We start from the raw sequence: 20,070 nt of genomic DNA, 5'->3' as shown, positions 1-20,070 counted from the left end.
GCAGGTGTACTGTCGCGGGGCAGTCCTCATCCTGATGGGTGAGGATTACGTCTGGACATAGCCAGGCAGGTCTGGGACCGATGCCGTGCCGCCAGGGATTCTTCCCCATACATCTGTTAGGTCAGTTGTTGGGACGGGTACGTTGAGGGGCGCAGGTTCTTGATCCTGATGGTGTTACCATCCGGAATGCGCATGCTCCCTCCACTGTCGCGCTTACGCGGGCAGATGACGTATGTTCCAAGTGTGGTGTAAGGCGGGGGGCCGGGACTCAGTCTCCTGCCCCCTGGATGCTGTCCTTAGTTACCTCCAGTCTCTCCTTGATAGACTGTCGGCTTCGACGGTGAGGGTATATGCAGCAGCTATATCCTCCTATCATGAGGGGTTTGAGGGGATGTCTTGTTCAGCCACCCTCTTGTGAAGCGTTTCCTGCTTGGCGCTCGACGCGTTAAGCCGGTGCAACGCTCCTGGGCTCCGACTTGGGATCTTCAACTGGTCCTCGGTCGGTTGTCCTTGGCCCCGTTTGAGCCGCTCGAGCAGGCGCCGTTGGAACAGCTGTCGTTCAAGACCGCGTTCTTGCTGGCCGTCACCTCCGCTGATGCGTGGGTGTGCTTTGTGCTCTCTCGATACGCCCAGAGTGCCTGTCTTTCGTTCCGATTGCGGTGCCACTCTGCGGCCTAATCCTGCCTTCGTGCCTGTAAATATCCGGAGTTCTTCTGCTCCATGGATATTGTGGTTCAGGCGTTTCATCCGCCTCCTCACGGTGGTGAGTTAGATGCAGGCCTTCACCTGTCATGTCCGGTCCGTGCTTTGGGAATTGCCTCAGCCGTACTCAGGACCTCGGGGTCACCGTTCAGCTTTTTGTCTGTCACGGTGGTTCTCATATCGAACAGCGCCTGTCCCATTGGTTGTGCGAGGGCATTGCCCTCTGCTACACATTGGCTGGGCAGGATCCCCCTGGGGGCGTCAGGGCGCACTCCAATCGTGGGGTGGCTGCCTCTGCCGCTCTCCTGGGTGGGGCCTCGGTGGAGGACATCTGTGCTGCAGCTTCATGGTCCTCCCCGGGCCCCTTTGTAAGGTTTTACCTCATGGACATGACCGGGGATTCTGTCTCCCAGGCGGTTCTGGGGTCTGTGGCCTTCCTGCTTCCCGTCCTTTGGTAGGGTAGCAGGAGTGTGTGGGTATGGGCCACAGTGTGTTGAGTCACACGTGGTTCCGCCTGTGCGGTGTGTTCAAGGGGTTCTAGTTCCCTCTTGTTCGCATTCAGGTGGAGTTGACTGCGCCCCCCCCTTCACTAGGAAGGATGGGGTGACAGGGCTCCCCGCACCCCTTGATGTGGGCTTACGGGTCCTCAGGGGGTACATCTGTCGGGTCTCGCGTCCGCTCTAACCCATATCTCATAAGGCTCAGAGCGGGACGCGATAAGCAAATACGATATATAACGATAGGTTATGTATATAACCTAGTTATATTAGTATTGGCTGAGCGTCCCGCTCTGCGCGGCCCTGAGTTCCCTCTTGAGGGATCTTTTCCTGGAACGAGATTTGGCGAGGAAGAGTGTTTGGTGACCAGAGTCATGGTTATATAGGCTACGCCTCCATAGGGGCGGGGGCTCCTTCAGGTGTGGGTGCATTTAGTTGTTCGTTGGGGTACAATAGGTACCATAGGAGATAAGGGGTATCTCATAAGGCTCAGAGCGGGACGCTCAGCCAATACTAATATAACTATCGATTACATGACAAGGAAATACACTGTCACATAACAAGGAAATGTGGGTTTTAATGGAAATGATGACACTTTCTTTCTTTTACCGTAAGTTTCGTTTCAAGGAATCGAGGGACCACAACACATCAGCTACCAGTCCTCTGATTGTCAATATTGGTCATCCAACTCCAGATATTCAACCTCCTTCAATTACAAACAACTTCTCACTTACGGAATAGAGGTGATGAAACTTTCAAAGACCCACCCCCTGGAGTTATTTACGGATGGGCAATTTCATTTAATTTAATTTCAAACCTTTATTTCAACTCGTAAGACACTGAGGTTACCCTCATTTACAGCGACAACAAGCTTACAAGACTCAGTTTAGCAGCAAGTTCATACATATAGGCACAATAAACAACAATAAACAATGAAACAATGAAAACTGTTAAGACAGTTACATGTCGATACACAGTGGTCGGAGATCATACTTTTAAATGCAGAAAAGGAAGGAAGACCCTCCAACTTTAGAGTCCGTTGGAAGGTATTCCAGGTGTTGGAAGTATCAAAGGAAAAAGCATTTGAACGTGTAGAATAGGTTCCAAGATTCCATTCTAACAGTGTTGTGATGTAAGAGGGAAGTTTACCAATAAGGGCTTTAAAAATACCAATGATAGTTATGCCTTTCAACCAGAGAAGACCATCCAACCTTTGCATAAAGGACACAGTGGTGTGTATCATGCCCGTCGCCAGTAATAAACCTTAGGGCAGAATGATAGACAGAGTCCAGAGCTTTTAACAGGTGAAGCTATAGGCACTAACTACCTTTTCACAGTACCATCCAGCGCCCACGGACGCATTATCGTGTCCAATGGTGACTCTGCTGAGAGGGCTGATGAGGTCACAGATCTCCACGTTGAAGATGTCGATGAGGCGGCGCTCGAACAGGCCGCCCTCCAGGAAGATCTTGCCGCTGTTCTTCATGCCCTTGGTGCCGTGCATGATGATGTGGATCTTGGAGTCGGTACCCGCGCCTCTCACGTCACCCGTCATGACTTTGACATTGTACACAATCGCTGTGGAGATTTAGAAACAGAGGATTAACTGGTAATAACAATAATAATAATAATAATAATAATAATAATAATAATAATAATAATAATAATAATAATAATAATAATAATAATAATAATAATAATAATAATAATAATAATAATAATAATAATAATAATAATAATAATAATAATAATAATAATAATAATAATAATAATAATAATAATAATAATAATAATAATTACTAATGCATTTAATTTGTAGTGCATTTTACATTTGGAACCAAATCTCAAAGTGCTACAGGGTAAAACATAGGCTTTAAAAACATAGGCAATTATAAAAACAAGGCATAAAAACATAAAAAAAAAAGGATAAAACACTTAGGCTACTGCATACAAAAGGTAGAGCATGTACTGTACAGCCACACTGGTAGAACATGTACTGTACACACACACTGGTAGAACATGTACTGTACACACACACACACACTGGTAGAACATGTACTGTACACACACACTGGTAGAACATGTACTGTACACACACACACACACACACACACACGCACACACACACACACACACACACACACACACACACACACACACACACACTGGTAGAACATGTACTGGCACAGCCACACTGGTAGAGCATGTACTGTTGTACAGCCACACTGGTAGAGCATGTACTGTACAGCCACACTGGTAGAGCATGTACTGTTGTACACCCACACGGTAGAACATGTACTGTACAGCCACACTGGTAGAGCATGTACTGTTGTACACCCACACGGTAGAACATGTACTGTACAGCCACACTGGTAGAGAATGTACTGTACAGCCACACTGGTAGAACATGTACTGTACATCCACACTGGTAGAGCATGTACTGTACAGCCACACTGGTAGAGCATGTACTGTACACACACACACACACTGGTAGAACATGTACTGTAGTGTACACCCACACTGGTAGAGCATGTACTGTACACACACACTGGTAGAACATGTACTGTACACACACACACTGGTAGAACATGTACTGGCACAGCCACACTGGTAGTCGGGTCCAGGACAAACGGAGGATCGAAGACGAGCAACGCTTTGATCACATACAGATCTTCATCAGGATCTTTTTCTATCCCGATGAAGATCCTTCATTTATGATCGAAACGTTGATCTCTCAGTTAATAAACAAACAGTGAGAGCAAGGTTAACAGTGTGTGGACTATTCATTTTGATTGAGGTACTATATACTGTAGATGTATCTGTATTTTGCATATCAGTGAAACAACTTCCCTCCATCCCTTTGACTAAAGGAGATAGGCTAAATGGGATATTAGGCTTACTAGGTGTCAGGCTAAAGGGGATATTAGGCGTACTAGGCTTCAGGCTAAAGGATAAATTAGGCTTACTAGGCTTCAGGCTAAAGGGGATATTAGGCTTACTAGGCTTCAGGCTAAAGGGGATATTAGAATAGAATAGAATAGAAATCCTTTATTAATCCCGAGGGAAATTCGGCACACAAAATAAGAATAAAATAGAATAAAGAATAAAATACGGTCCGGGATAGACATTCTGGTATGTAATATATATACATTCTAAAATCTTAAATATAGACTATACAGCCAAAAATATACAGGAAATATACATAAATATACAGTACAATGCACAGTAATAAGTGTAAACATTTTAAGTAAAGTGTCCAGGAAGATTTCGCCAGGCTGTACTGTCACCCTGTGCTCAGTGATGCAGTGAGGCACAGTGATGCATTATAAAGTCTGGTGGCTGTCGGAATGAAGGACTTCCTGTGCCTGAAGGACTTTGACCTTCATCCTGCAGGAAACCCATCTGGGTCACGGCACCACTGCAACACCCTTGGATTAGGGATGTCCGATATTATCGGCCTACCGATATTATCGGCCGATATCGGCATTAAAATGTGATATCGACCCTTCCCTCCCCCATCTCTCTGAGTGCCCGTCTCCTGGCGCTGACTAAGGTGATGGATGCCTCGGGGTCTTAGCCAAGATTGTAGTGACTGCTCTACATGCTCCTCCGAGGCCTTGGATCAGTTATTTACCGTCGTCTGTCCGTGGTCCTGTCAACTGATTAACAGTATTAACAGACTGTTAACAGATTAACAGTCAACGCGGTTTCATTGCTGGGTTAAGTACTTCTATTCTATTCACATAATATGCTTACTTCATATATCTACTCCATTCACATATATGCTTACCACTTGTATCTATTGCTATGTCCGCCCACTACAATCACATGAGCTGTCTAACGCCTGTCCCGTCTCCCTGTCCCCCTATGACTTGCTGTCCTGGAGTGCTGACCGGAGTGTCGGACGTCCCGTGATGAAGGCCGGGAGGTTGCGACCCCCTCTGCGTGCCCCCCTGTCTCCGGAGGTCTCGTAGTGGTGACCGGAGTGCCGGACGTCCCGCGATGATGTCGGGGAGTTCGCGACCCTCTCTGCGTCGCCCCCTATCTCCCTGTCTCCGGCTGTCCCTGAGCAATGACCGGAGTGTTGAATGTCCCGTGACTAAGACGGGGAGGACGTGACCCTCTTTGCGCCGCCCCTGTGCCTCAAATAGATCCGCTATCAGCTCTATCTTTAATCTTTCAAAATGTTCAGTTGCTATCGCTATTAGCTCTATCTTTAATTTTTCAAAATGTTCAGTTGCTATTGCATGCACTCATCTGTGTTTCACTACACACATGAGTGCATGCTTACCAACTGTCCGTCTGCAACACTACTATCACCAACATCTAAGAAGGGAGATCCCCCCTTGAATGGCCCTTCTAAGGTTTCTCTCCTCCACACTGCCTGTGGAGCTTTTTTCCCTATCGTTAGGTTTTAGTGAGTTTTTCCTTACCTTCGCGTGGGGTATGTCTGGGAGTGCTTGCATTCTTTCATTCTTTCATTTATTTGCATTCATCTAAACATTTTTGGACCTTATGGTGTTCTTGTTCTGTTCTTGACTTATTGTTATGTTTTCTTCTTGACTTGTTTAAAGAAGACCTGTACGGCCCATGGGGACATTAACGTGTGTTGTCGGGCCTTATAAATAAATTTGATTTGATTTGATTTGATATCGGAAAATATCGGTATCGGTTTTCAATTTTTTTTTTTTCTTTTTTTTTTTTTACATTTCTATAACCTTTATTTACCCAGGCAAGCAAGTAAGAACAAATTATAATTTTATTTATTGTCAAAAGTATGCATAATGTTGTGTTAATTCCACAACAAGAGATGTAATGTTAATTACCTGAAATTATTAAATTTTTTGGGGGGGAAACCCTGCATATATCGGTATCGGTTGATATCGGTTTATATCGGTATTGAAAATTAAGAGTTGGACAATATCGGTATATCGGTATCAGTAAAAAAGCCAATATCGAGCATCCCTAATTCTAACCCTTGAGATTGCCCTCTTTAGCTGACAGGTAGATATTAAATAGGTAGCTTCCTATATTGGAGTCCATTGTGTTGTGCCTTCATCATGCTCACCCATAGGTTGTATTGAGCCCACCAGGAAATCTCTCTGTATTTTGCCATCACCCTCGTCCATGGCAAACCAGCGGTTGACTTGGAACTCGTACACCTCCTTGTTCCCCATGTCATCGATCATTACCTGTACAGAGACACTATGACTCAGCATCTCCAGTGTGTGTGTGTGTGTGTGTGTGTGTGTGTGTGTGTGTCTGTGTCTGTGTGTCTGTGTGTGTGTCTGTGTGTCTGTGTGTGAGTGTGTTTTAAAGATTCAGTCAAATCAATCTTGTATTTGCATTTTTTCACAACTGTTGTTGTGAAAATGGTCTATCCCCTGGATATCAACAGAATCAAATCATTTCAGATATCTAATCTACTTCCTTTGAAATATATACTGTACATGTTTACTCTGATTGGCCCATCAGTCAGTCTGTCAGTAGTTGTAAAGGATATCAGCTAGTTAGCCCACAAACAAGTAATGAAACTAGTTTGCTACAATTTAGTTGATTTGAATGGTTCAAAAACATCCACAGCAAATGTGACAATTTATTACCTGCTAGCATTAATTAATTGATTTAATTAATTGATTGCTTAATCTCGCATAGCAACCAATCACACTGGTCCAATTCATTTGTTTACATTTGAAAACTTAATTACGAATACGATACTAATTGACATCTGCTTTCAATTAACAGAGGGTCACGCCCCCTCAACATACTGAGTTGGCTGTGCTCAGAGAGGGTACACTGAGTGCATTCTCCGCGTGGGGAGATGGTTCCTCTATATTTGACCCATCCTAACCACTTAGGAGCAGTGTGCCACCACAAGCACCCAGGGAACAAATAATAATAATAATAATAATAATAATAATAATAATAATAATAATAATAATAATAATAATAATAATAATAATAATAATAATAATAATAATAATAATAATAATAATAATAATAATAATAATAATAATAATAATAATAATAATAATAATAATAATAATAATAATAATAATAATAATAATAATAATAATAATAATAATAATAATAATAATAATAATAATAATAATAATAATAATAATAATAATACATTTAATTTGTAGTGCGCTTTACATTTGAAGCCAAATCTCAAAGTGCTACATGCAGGGTAAAAACATAGGCTTTAAAAACATAGGCAACAAAAAAAAACAAGGGATAAAAACATAAATAAAAAAAGGGATAAAACACACATGGCATGTATAAAAGGTTAAAACTAAGAAAAAGCTTTGGTGAAGAGGTACATTTTTAGTCCTCTTTTAAAAGAATCAGTGGTCTGTGGTGCTCTGAGGTAGTCAGGGAGGGCACTCCATAGGCGAGGAGCAGCCGAGCAGAAGGCCCGGTCACCCATGGTGCGGAGCTTGGTCCTGCGGGGACGGAGGCGATTGGTGTTGGCAGAGCGAAGGTTACGGGTGGAGGGTGTGTGTGTGTGTGTGTGTGTGCGTGTGTGTGTGTGTGTGTGTGTGTATGTGTACTGTACCTTATCTAGAGACCAGCCGGCTGATGACCCTCTGTTGTTGTGTCCGATGGTGATTTTCTTGAGTCTTCCTAAGTTCGGTGCTTCTATGGTAAACTTGTCCTCCGTCCCGCGCTCGAAGTTGTCTTTGTCGCTGTCCAACCGTCTCTCCCCTTTTTGACACGATGGAACAAAACCCGAAAACCAATTATTTGACACGAATGATCAAACACACTGACATTACAGTGAAGACATCGACAGTCAATAGCACTGGCTGAGCCATAGCTAGGGTTAGGTACCGTTCACATTTGAACTGATACCTTGAATCGATACCGGTACCCGACGGTACCTTTTTTCGGTACTTTAGTGTCTAAAAATGGAAACTACCTACCTCAGTTGTAAAAAATGAGTCCAAACTTCTAATTATTTATTATCATTATTATTTATTTAGAACAATTAGTTAATATATACATAATATATAATATTGCAGCGAGCGTTGTCTGCATCTAGCTTTGTAAAGTGTAACCACACTTGCGACCGTTTTTCGGCTTGCCATTGCCCCGACTGCTTTGTTGTTGTTGAATCAAGTCAAATCCTAGGTAAGAGTGTATTCAAGTTTTCAAGTTCAAGTTTGTTTATTAATTATGCAGTATTGTGCGCGTGAATGTTGATGTGAACGTGCGGCACACTTCATAGGTTTCGTTTTGCGGTAAACTAAACGTTGATGTCATCGGACAAAAGTCGTTTTTTTTTTTCATTACCGAAATGTGGCACCGGTGGATCTCACGTGAATCGGTACTCGGTAGTGCCGACGTGATTCGGTCGATACCCTTAAAAGTACCGGATTCGGTACCCATCCCTAGCCATCATAGCGAGGCACGTTGTTGTACAAACAATGGCGGAGCTTCCTGTGTCACCTGTGTCTCCGTTCTCTCCGAAGATGTTCAGGTAGACATCGGCGTCTGTCCCGCTGCCCTTGACGTCTGTAGTGAAGACACTCACGATGTATTTATTCACTGGGGGGAGGAAACACAAGCGAACAGACAGTTGGAGACTCAGTGGCACAGCGAGTCACATTAATGGAGTGATGCGGGGAGGAGGGCAAACAGGTCTTCACACTGCTGAGGGATTCTCATTGTCGTATCACAGAGGCGCGACCAATTTGCCGCCTGACGAGTTAGGTAATTATTAGTACTACTGTGTTGTCATTAGGAGACAAAGGTTTCAGCTGTACATGCTGGTTTGTGGCTTGTCTGTGTGTGTGTGTGTGTGTGTGTGTGTGTGTGTGTGTGTGTGTGTGTGTGTGTGTGTGTGTGTGTGTGTGTGTGTGTGTGTGTGTGTGTGTGTGTCTCGTGTGACAACAGATTGAGTTCATCCTAAGCTATAATAAGCCTGTTTCCAAGTGAAATATTCATGGCAATGTGTGTGTGTATATGTGTGTGTGTGTGTGTGTGTGTGTGTGTGTGTGTGTGTGTGTGTGTGTGTGTGTGTGTGTGTGTGTGTGTGTGTGTGTGTGTGTGTGTGTGTAGGCGACTTACATGTGTGTATCCGTGCATTGTGTTGTGTGCACAAGCATACACAAGCGTGCTGTTGGCCGTTCGGAAAACACGTGCCCGTTCGCAACGGGCCAATAGCTTGGCTCCCAGTATTAACGCTTGCAGCATTGTTGGAGGGCTTCCCCGCTAACGTTACCTGGTGGGTAATTGCCCTGTCTACCTGTCCTAATTACACTCATTTGTACCTGGTGTGACTCATTAAATGTCTCTTTATATTCTCTTCTGTGTCACACAAACACCGTCAGTCAATCACTGAAACTGTCCGTGAGTATACCTACATGTTTAGTTTTATCGCTCCTTGCCACGGAGGATAAGTTTGTTCACGATGTTATGAATCGCTGTGCCACTTTGATTGCAGATTGTATTTAGTTGTTAAAGGATTATTCTTATCATATGTATATGCAGTACCGTCGTTTGACGGAATTACTATTTAGTGTGTTTTGGAGACCTTGCTTTCTCCCCTTTGTTTTCCCCAATTATTGTGATGAGTTCCTATGTATTGTGAATCAGATTTAGCGTGTTTTGGAGACGGAGATTTCTCCCCTTTTGTTTATCACCATCGTGTGCGTGTTCATTCAGCTACTCTAATGAAAGATGTAGGGCTTTATTAAAAAATCTACATCTGTCTCTTGTCGTCTCTGTTCTGCACTGTACCTGGGTCCAACACACCTACCAAACCGTAACAGCCGTTTGGAGTGTGTGGCCTTTTTGGAGCGTGTGGCCATTTGGAGTGTGTGGCCATTTGGAGTGTGTGGCCGTTTGGAGTGTGTGGCCGTTTGGAGTGTGTGGCCGTTTGGAGCGCGTGGCCATTTGGAGTGTGTGGCCGTTTGGAGCGCGTGGCCATTTGGAGTGTGTGGCCATTTGGAGCATGTGGCCATTCCATACATGTGGCCATACCATACCATACTGTTATGTAGTACGTACGTAGTATTTTGTATGTAGGTAGGTGTAGTAATAAGACTCAGGAAGCAGGTTACTCTTTTAGCCTTTTAGTCAAGCAGGTTAGCATGGTAGGTTACAGCAGGGTACATTCTGTTCTATTCTCCTTCTGCGTGTTCACTTCTTCTGCACATTTCAGCTGTAGGCATAACAGGGCATTGTATCAACTACGCCCCATAGTGGAGACTCTTGGGAAGTACATCTTCAACATGCATTACAGAACACAACATCTCCCTTTTCTGTAATAGAATGTTACTTGCTACTCAGCATTATGCAAATTTAGAACTTTTGCTTTTTCCACTTTCTTAAGTAAACTGAACCAACAGTCAGTATCATAAAACGGGTAACTCAAGGTAATCATTAAACAAAGGGAGCACAGGTTATTCAATCATTATCAAGATATAATTATATATGCTCAACCAATTTTACTCTTAGTTCTCACTCAGTGTGCAACAAAGTCCTGATGCCAACTAGGTTTGTTTCTTGCACGCGACTGTGCTGGAGTGTGACCGCTGAGCGCTGTCAGGGCAGGGCGGATCCCTAAGTCATGCTCATCTGGAGTGTTCGAAGTGTGAGCCAGACGGGATGCGTTCCATTTCTTTCCATCACTGAGCAGAAAGGTGCTTTTGCCAATCTTCTTTTTCACTGTCATTGGTGCACTGTATCTCGAGTGTGCTTTGGGGACGTGATGTGGTGTTCTAATCCTGACTCTCTCCCCCTCCCGAAAAACAGGTGCATGAGCGCCACGCTTAGCATCTGTGTAGCGCTTCATTTTTATTTTATTTTTTTGGATGGAAGAGCCGCACATTGATGGGCAAAGAGCCGCATGCGGCTCGCGAGCCGCGAGTTGGCCACCCCTGTACTATGCCGTTCAAGACTTGGCACCAGATGTTCACGAATTACATGCTGGTAATAAATGCGACTGGAAATGGCTGGTCCGAAGCTCGGAAGAGCTTAATGACATATTAACAGATTGCAGAATGGGTACAGTACAGTACAGCTCAATACATACAATTGTTAAGGGGATGCAGACCAGAGAAAGACTTTCGTCTTGTTTACATCAAGGTCCCCCATTTTCAATTCATCATAACATATATGACATACATGACATACAGATAGACAGTACTGCTACATCTATACATTTATGACATATCAGATTTGCAAATACAGTACTGTTTGTGATACAAAAATGTCCAGAAAAAGAGTGTATATACATTTGGCGTAGAAACTGTACATTGGAGGAGGTTGGGTGGGTGGGGTGGGGTTGGGTGGGTGAGTGAGGGCTGTACATTGGAGGTGGGGGGGGGGGGGGTTGGGTAGGGGACACACACACATTTTACACTGTACATTGGAATACTGACAAAGCCTTACTTGGTCATTTACTGTACAACTAGGTTAGGACATTTGTAGGGGCCAGTTTCGAATTGCAGTCTCACGTAGGTGTTTTTTGAGAGTGTTTTTGAAAGTGGGTAGTGATTCACATTCCTTTACAGCTTTAGGTAGGGCGTTCCACATTGATGTGGCATAATTGCGAAACGTGTTTAGTCCCTTGTTTGAGCCGAATCTGGGTTTTACATGATTTGTGGAGCTCCCTCTGGTGTTGTGATCGTGGTATTCACTGACCTTTGGGAAGTATTTTGACATGTACATGGGTACCTTGGTCGCGTAGTGTATCTTGTAGACCAGGCCCATTGCAAGTTGCTGTACTCTGTCGTCTACTCTAAGCCATCCTAGGTTGTCAAAGTGGGCAGGGGTGAGGTGGGTTCTAGGAGTCAGGTCAAGCAGTAGTCTGACTAGCTTGTTTTGAGATGTTTGTAATTTGTTTTTTAGTGCCTTTGAGGTGCTTTTATGTCACTCATTCCATAAGGATGTAGAATAAACATTTACAATTTTTTTTTAAATGGTCCATTTGCATGTTCTTGGTATCTGAATCTAGGGACATATATGGATCAGTGTCAGAAATAGTGTGTCTGTTACTAGGCTTGAGTAAATTGTAATGAACCAAAGGAGAATATCAATTCTATTTAAAAAAAAATTATCTTTGACTGTGAATAACACCATGCTAAAATTTACCAGACCTGAAAAATCTAAGCAAATGAATAAAGGGAAGATGATTAAACAGAAGGTTTTGTAGATACAGTACTGAATTCTGCCATCTTTTTTATAATGTAAATTTCTCCACCATTTTTCATCATATTGCAACACCGTTTTTTGCAAGACGTTCACAGAAAGGTAGAGAAACTAACTGCGTTCCGTTTTATGGCAATAACGTTCAGGTTTGTGGGAGATAATCCCAAAAAATAAGAGAAATTAAAAAGTAAATTCAGAAGTCAGATGATTGACAGGGGCTGGTGTGAGCTGGGTAGGGTAGTTTTTCTAAATTTGAAAGCCCTGAGTCTCTTCCTTCAAAAGACTACACTCACTTTTGGATGTGCCACTTCCTCCTGTCAATATGCGCCGGTTTCCGACTCAATGCCCTGAGATTTCTATAATCTTATATTTCACTAATAACAGTTAAAATAATTGGTAAACAAACGTAATGCTGAAAATATACACTTTTACTGTATATCTCGGGCTTAAGAGGTTAACCCTGTGAGGCCCAAATTAAAAAGACATTAGCAACTTCAGAGGCCAGAGGGTGGGACATATAAACACATTACTATCAAATAGCATTGTGAGGCTGAACAACAGGACCAATTGACTATACATGTGCTTAAAGGGGAACTATCTTATAAATGGCCTTTTTCAGTGTTTACCATTGTTTCTTAGCTATGTGGACTTATATTAATAGGATCTATGTCTCTAATTCTCATATTGGCGCATTCTTCCAATTCTCCTCTCACAATATTCACCCTCACTGAACTGAGTCATCTGAAAATGTGCATATCTGTGATGTCAGAGATTTCTCAGCTGCATAATAATGTGGCAGTTGATGTGGCAGTTGGCACCAGGCCACACAGTGGTTGGAGCCCAGCCTCAAAACGGCTTAAGATCTTGAGTTAGAAAAATGCGGTTTTTAGTACTTGATTAGAAATACAAAACAATGCATTTTTTTTTTAAACCTAGGTGTTCCATAGACTCACAGGAATTGTGTAAAAGTGCCCAAATAGTGAAAGAAATAGTAAAACAGTTCCCCTTTAACATTTTTTAAATAAACATTATTTTTTTAAATGGCTAAAAGTGATTTTGTAATTTTGCAACCGTGGGTCTCACAGGGTACTTTTAACCCTGTGAGGCCCAAATAAAAAAGACATTAGCAACTTCAGAGGCCAGAGGGTGAGACCTATAAACACATGAAGGGTGCCGTGACTGAAAAAAAAGGTTGAGAAACGCTGGTATATGGTGTGGCTCTTTGTGGTACCACAGTAATTTTTGTGGCTCTTAGTCTCTGACTGGTTGGCCACCCCTGCCCTATGCCATAAATGTCATGTATGTTGTGTATGTCATAAATGTCTATATGAATTGAAAATGGGGGACCCTGATGGAAACAAGACAAACGGCTTTCTCAGGTCTGCATCCCCTTAACAATTGTATGTATTGAGCCGTACTGTATTGTACCCATTCTGCAATCTGTTAAATAAAGTTTTCATTCATTCATTCATTCATTCATTCATTCATTCATTCATTCATTCATTCATTCATTCATTCATTCAGGTAAGATGTCCATTGGACATTACCCCACTCTTCCTTCCTTCCCCTCCCGAATGTTTTGTTAATAACAATGTTTTTTTCCAGGCAAGACATATGTTACTTCACAACATTTGGAGATACGACATGTGCTGTGTGTGAATTGTCTTGGTCGTTTGTGTAGCTTGGGTAGCGTTGGCCAAAGCTGTGTGTGGCCTGGTGTCAGTACCTGGCTACTCTATTTGCAGTTAGCCTATTTAGCTGATGTCGGCCATTGGCTCCTTGCTACTTTGTTTTCTCTGGTATAGACCCTCTTCTCTTTGGATTTAAGTGTTGATCTTTGTCCTTTTGGATCTATGTATAATATTCATGTTGCCTTTGTGAAATTATCTTTTCCTTCTGTTTTGTTCTTCCATTAAAAGTTGAATATCCTTTAGGGGCTCATCTTTGCGTATCTCTCTCATACATGCTCTCTCTCTAACACACAAACACACATGCTCTCTCTCTCTCTCTCTCTCTTTCTAACACACATATACATGCTCTCTCTCTAACACACACACACAAACAGACATGCTCTCTCTCTATCTCTCTCTTTCTAACACACACAACTGTGCAGCGATAACACTGTATATTGACTGTAGAACGGGAGCTCTCTCTTGCTCTCTCTCTTGCTATATGTTGACTGTATCATGCCCAGCCTCGGGCAGCGCTATTATTTAAGAATATGTTGACTGTATGAAGAAGAAAAAATCTCGCACAGGGCCTCGCATTTCTCCCAGGCGGCCCTGCATGTAGCCATACCATACATGTGGCCATACCATACATGTAGCCATACCATACCATACATGTGGCCATTCCATACATGTGGACATACCATACATGTAGCCATACCATACCATACATGTGGCCATTCCATACATGTGGACATACCATACATGTGGCCATTCCATACATGGACATACCATACCATACATGTGGACATACCATTCCATACATGTGGACATACCATTCCATACATGTGGACATACCATTCCAGTCATGTGGATTGTGGACATACCATACATGTGGACATACCATTCCATACATGTGGCTGTTCCACGTATGGAACCTTGTGGAGAACTGATCATCCGATCGACTTCACATGATGAGACACTGCCCTCCCGCCAAGTGTGAAGTCCATCCGATGACCGGTTCTCGAGATATGTGTTAAAGTTTGTTGTTATAGCACCACCGTCTGACCAACTCCCTTGGGTCCGCAGAAACGCACGCACTGAGCGTGACGTCGATCTGATGAAAACGGTTCACGAGATATGCAAAGGACAGGCACTCACTATAGCGCCACCATCTGGCTAAAAATTGAACCAAATACAAAACTGCACTCCTCTCTGTGTCCTCAACAATACAAACTGCCAGGCGCAAAGTCGATTGGATGAACAGTTCTCGAGATATACAAACAGGGTTCCCACAGACATTGCAAAATGAAATTCAAGGACTTTCAAGTACTTTTCTAAGCACTATTTTTAAAAGGATACAATCCTTTTACTTTTTCACTTTTTCACTTTTAAATGCCGTTTTTTATAGAGAAAAAAAATCGGATCCAATATTTATGGCTTAAAACCAATTTCCGACAATTAGTTACACTTTAAATTAAAAATCCATTTTCTTAATTCAGAACAATTTTATCATGGATGGACACAACAAGAGGTGCAAATCCAGAGCCTGCAGAATAATGAAAGACCCTCACCACCCCAACAACAGCCTGTTCCAGCCTGCGAACCCCAGATACTAGGACAGAGAGGCTTCGGCTCAGCTTTTTCTCCCCCAGGCCATCAGAGCCTTGAACACTGAAAACTGAAATACCGAGATGCCCCACTATGTTACCTGTTTATTGCACAATGTTGTTTTATTGGATTCTATTATATGTTGTACTACTGTATTGCACATCATTGCGGGCAAGACCACCCGCATTTCATTGTATACTTGTATGCCGTGACAAATAAAACTCTTGACTTGACTTGGATTGACTTGAACTTTCAATGCGAATGGTTGATTTGAATTTCAAGGACTTTTTAAGCACCTTGTTAAAACATTTGCTGTTTTCAAGGAATTCCAGGCCTTGGCTTTTTTTTTTTTTTGTAAAAAAAATCCAGCACTTTAAGCACTTCAAGGACCTTGTGCGAACCCTGTACAAACTACAGACGCATACGCTCGCACACAGACACGCAGAGATTCCTTCCTTTATAGTTAGATTACGCAAGTATCTGTGTGCCAAACACGAGCTGGACGCTGTGGGAACAGAATAGACACACAGTTCTGACCACTGTTTCCATCTTGAAACGGACAGAGGAGCAGGAAGTGGTGACATGAGGGACACACACACACACACACAGAGAGACCACAGTGTTCAGTGTCTGGCCACGGGTCACATTGAGTCCCGCGAGGAGGCACATGTGTACCCCATCCTGCCTATAGTGTGTCCCCTGGCAGCCCCGCGCCGCGCTCCCTGAGTGACGCAGTGACACTGAAGACGCCGGATCACATAACGCCCAAGGATACAAGGCTCACAGAGGAGATTACACACTCCACACTGAAGTCTGCTCAGACGTGAAACGCGTAACTCCAGGGTGTCTGTGTGTAAGATCATGTGTATGCCAAGGCTGAGCTGTTTCAGGGAAAATATTCCAAACACACTATAGTGCCTTGTCTCCATTAGCCTGGCTGGGGGCTAGCCATAACGGTATGGTTATGGTTGGGTTTGTGTCTCCCATTGTGTTTCTTGTAAACTCTCCGGTCGCTAGGCAACCTTTTAAAAATGTACACCACCAACTGTGGAACACGAGCTAAACCGTGACGAAACAGTCTCAGTCGCCAGGTCTGGCCAGGTTGTGAAAGGTGTCTGTCTCAGCCGGGGTCCAGCCAGGTTTGGTCAGGTTCTGCGAGATGCTCATTGTGCACCAGACAGGCCACAGCACAGTTAAACCGTGGCTAAACCCTGGCTAAACCCTGGCTAGTGGAGACAAGGCATATAAGCACAGGTTTCCAATGAAAACACATATTTTATGATATAATTGTGGTCAAGGGGCATGAAATGTTATTCTCTCAGTTGTTTTATCCTATTTTACCTATTTTAGACTCTACTTTAGAGTATGTCAAGTATAGTAAGAAGATTCACAGAAAAGGGGACCTATTTATACCCAGGAGGAGGGAGGGGGGACACCATAAACTGGAGGTTTGGTGAAAGGGAGGAGACAAGCTCTTATTTCCCCCACAGCCCATATGCCAAGTATAGAGAGTAAGAGTATAGAGGGTCTATGTCAAGTATAGAGAGTAAGCGTATAGAGCGCCTATGTCAAGTATAAAGAGTAAGAGTATAGAGTGCCTATGCCAAGTATAGAGAGTAAGAGTATAGTAAGACCTAGTAAATCAATTCATTATCTATGGAGCTCCAGATCGTACATCCTATGTGACATCACAACTTTGAGGCTTCTCTCTTAGATTTGTCGGATGTTTACACATATTGGCTGAATGTTCCTGACAGAGGAACAGGAATAAGATGTTCAAATTCTTAAAATGGGTGACATTCCCTATTAAAAGTAGAATCTGTAATGCCGTCAAACTGAGGCAAAAGAGCCCCTCCCCCACCCCCTACGCTTGGAATTGCACTTTATTTATATCTTTTGTTTTAGTGGTTGGAGTTTAGTAACTTATTATAGTGCAAATTTGTCTCAACCTCTCATGGCAGAGCCTGAGGTGTGGCCAGCAGTAACAACCCCCCCCCCATACCCATCAAGTCCAACCCGCACGTCAGACCAAAAACAGAAAATGTAAACAAAGTGGGGCTCATTCACCCCCTAGAGGGCGACGTTTGACAAGCATTCCACATTCTACTTCTGACGGATTGGGGGAAAGAGATGGGGGACCCTGATGTAAACAAGACAAAAGTCTTTCTCTGGTCTGCATTCCCTTAACAATTGTGTGTATTGAGCTGTACTGTATTGTACCCCATTCTGCAATCAATCAATCAATCAATCAATCAATCGATGAGACCTACGTTTGGGGACGTCCATCTCATTGAGGCTCCCCAGCAGGTCCCTGACGGTCAGGTGGTCGCCCTCCTCGCGGCTCAGCCAGTTGCTGCAGGCGAAGTGGAAGCGCAGGTGGGGCCGGATCATGTCGGTCACCACCACCCGGTCCAGGAACCAGCTGGCACTCATCCCTGTGTTGTCGTGCTCGATCCTGGAGAGGGGACACGGGGCGGATGTAAATCGTGGCACCGGTGCCCATTATTTATATATATATATAAAGACTAGATGACTCACCCGCACTGCTGGCCAATGGAGACCGACGTTGCCACATGGCGGACATCTTGCTACGGGCAGCACGCCCACTCATAACATGAATGTCTATAGTGTATGATGTACTATTGAAATAACCATAGCTTGCTAAATTTTCAACCGTTTGGTTTGTTAAAAACGTCAGAGATGTAGTTATCATACTGCGTACTTATAATGGACTTTCATATGAAAATAAAGAATTTTAAATAAAAATTCTTCCAAGCAAGAATCATAGCCACGTTATTAATAACGTTTGTAATACACCAAACTGTTTGTAAATCTGTCAAGATTTCAGCAAGTTAATTTAAGAATATTTTTGGTTGTGCAAATCACTCACCTTACAGCAGCTACCATAATACGTACCAGAATAGTTGACCGTAACAAGATGGCCGCCGGTGAACTACGCTGGAGACTCCGCCTTGCGCCATCTAGTCTTTATATAATATAAGTCTATATAGTCTATATTATATCTATGTCGGTGCCACCCTGCTTTCACGCCGCAGGGCAGGACGTTGTGAATGAGCTCATCGTATCACATAGGGATGGGCATCGATTTTGGAATATTCAAATAGTTGTTAAATAACAAAAGGTTGAATAGTTTATGCGAATATCGTTTTGTGTAAAAAAAATATATTTCCCCTTGTTTTTACCGGCAACTACACTGTGTGATGAATTGAGATGGGATCATACCATAATCAAATTGATTTACTCTCAATAACTAAATCTAAATGAACGTGCGCAAAACTGTTTTGAGTTTTTGGATGTGTGTGAGACTATGTGCAAAATAAATCAGCATTGTTTTTGTTTTTTTAAGTGCCCCTTTAAGTCTGCAATTCCCACACGACAAAACCTTCCGCCCTGCGGCAGGATTTACAGAACATTCTGGATAACGACATGATAACCTGCAGTGTTACAGCTGTGCTCTTTTCCACTTCTGTCACCCCTGGGTGCCGGCCTCCCGACGTAATCCTGCCGCCTCCTCTTTTCATTCGGAGGTCCTGGTTGTGACCCAGATCAACAGATGGGGCTTAAACTCTTCATCATCACTCAGATCAAATGGGGGGGGGGCATCTGTTGGAAAGTAGGGTCCTATTGCTCGGCCCTGTAAGTAAGCTGATGTTGTTTGGCGTACAGTGAGCCAGTGAACGCAAATGATCGATGACCTTTTAACTAGGGATGCTCGATAGTGGCTTTTTTACCGATATCCGATATACCGATATTGTCCAACTCTTAATTTCCGATACCGATATCAACCGATACCGATATATGCAGGGTTTCCCCCCCCAAAAAAACAACATTATGCATACTTTTCACAATAAATAAAATAAGAATTTGTTCTTACTTGCTTGCCTGGGTAAATAAAGGTTAAATAAATGTAAAAAATGTAAACCGATAATCATTTCTGATATTACATTTTAATGGCAATATCGGCCGATAATATCGGTAGGCCGTCTGTAGTGTGGTAGTGAAAGGTTAACCTTCTGTCGTGTGGTAGTGAAAGGGTTAATCACGGGTGTGAGTTCACACAGCGGCTATAGAGAGCTCACCGCGGTGAGAACAGAGATGACTACGTGCGCTAAGAGGGTCATGGGAAGCGGTATATACGCCATAGAAGAGGAAGATAATGGAAAACAGCTGCGTTTATGGAGGACGGAGTGTGACTGTGTGACTCTGCAGTACCTCAGCTTCCGCAGAGGCCCCACGTTGTGCGTCTTGATCCTGAACACGTCGGATTTATTCTTCTCGAACGCTGTCCGGCTTCTGTAACGCGAGAAGAGACGATGTAAGAGAGGAGAGAGCATACAAGAGACATATTGTGTGTGGGGAGAGAGAGAGGGAGGGAGAGGAGAGAACATACAAGAGACATATTGTGTGTGGGG

General features: G+C 43.3%; 1 protein-coding gene across 1 annotated transcript in view; it reads right to left on the bottom strand.

The window, feature by feature from the left end:
• loxhd1a (lipoxygenase homology PLAT domains 1a) overlaps nt 1–20,070 on the bottom strand; it is a gene marked incomplete at both ends in the record, with an annotated part of 180,996 nt that overhangs the window by 152,548 nt on the left and 8,378 nt on the right. Inside the window, 6 exons of the mRNA XM_084324540.1 lie at nt 2,527–2,777; nt 6,268–6,391; nt 7,759–7,907; nt 8,652–8,750; nt 17,908–18,092; nt 19,871–19,951. Coding sequence (XP_084180666.1) covers nt 2,527–2,777; nt 6,268–6,391; nt 7,759–7,907; nt 8,652–8,750; nt 17,908–18,092; nt 19,871–19,951 — 889 coding nt within the window. The remainder of the gene's footprint in view (nt 1–2,526; nt 2,778–6,267; nt 6,392–7,758; nt 7,908–8,651; nt 8,751–17,907; nt 18,093–19,870; nt 19,952–20,070) is intronic.

This window comes from Notolepis coatsorum, assembly GCF_963971535.1.
Source record: "Notolepis coatsorum genome assembly, chromosome: 11".
NCBI lineage: Eukaryota > Metazoa > Chordata > Actinopteri > Aulopiformes > Paralepididae > Notolepis > Notolepis coatsorum.
This window is presented reverse-complemented; position numbering and strand designations above follow the sequence as displayed.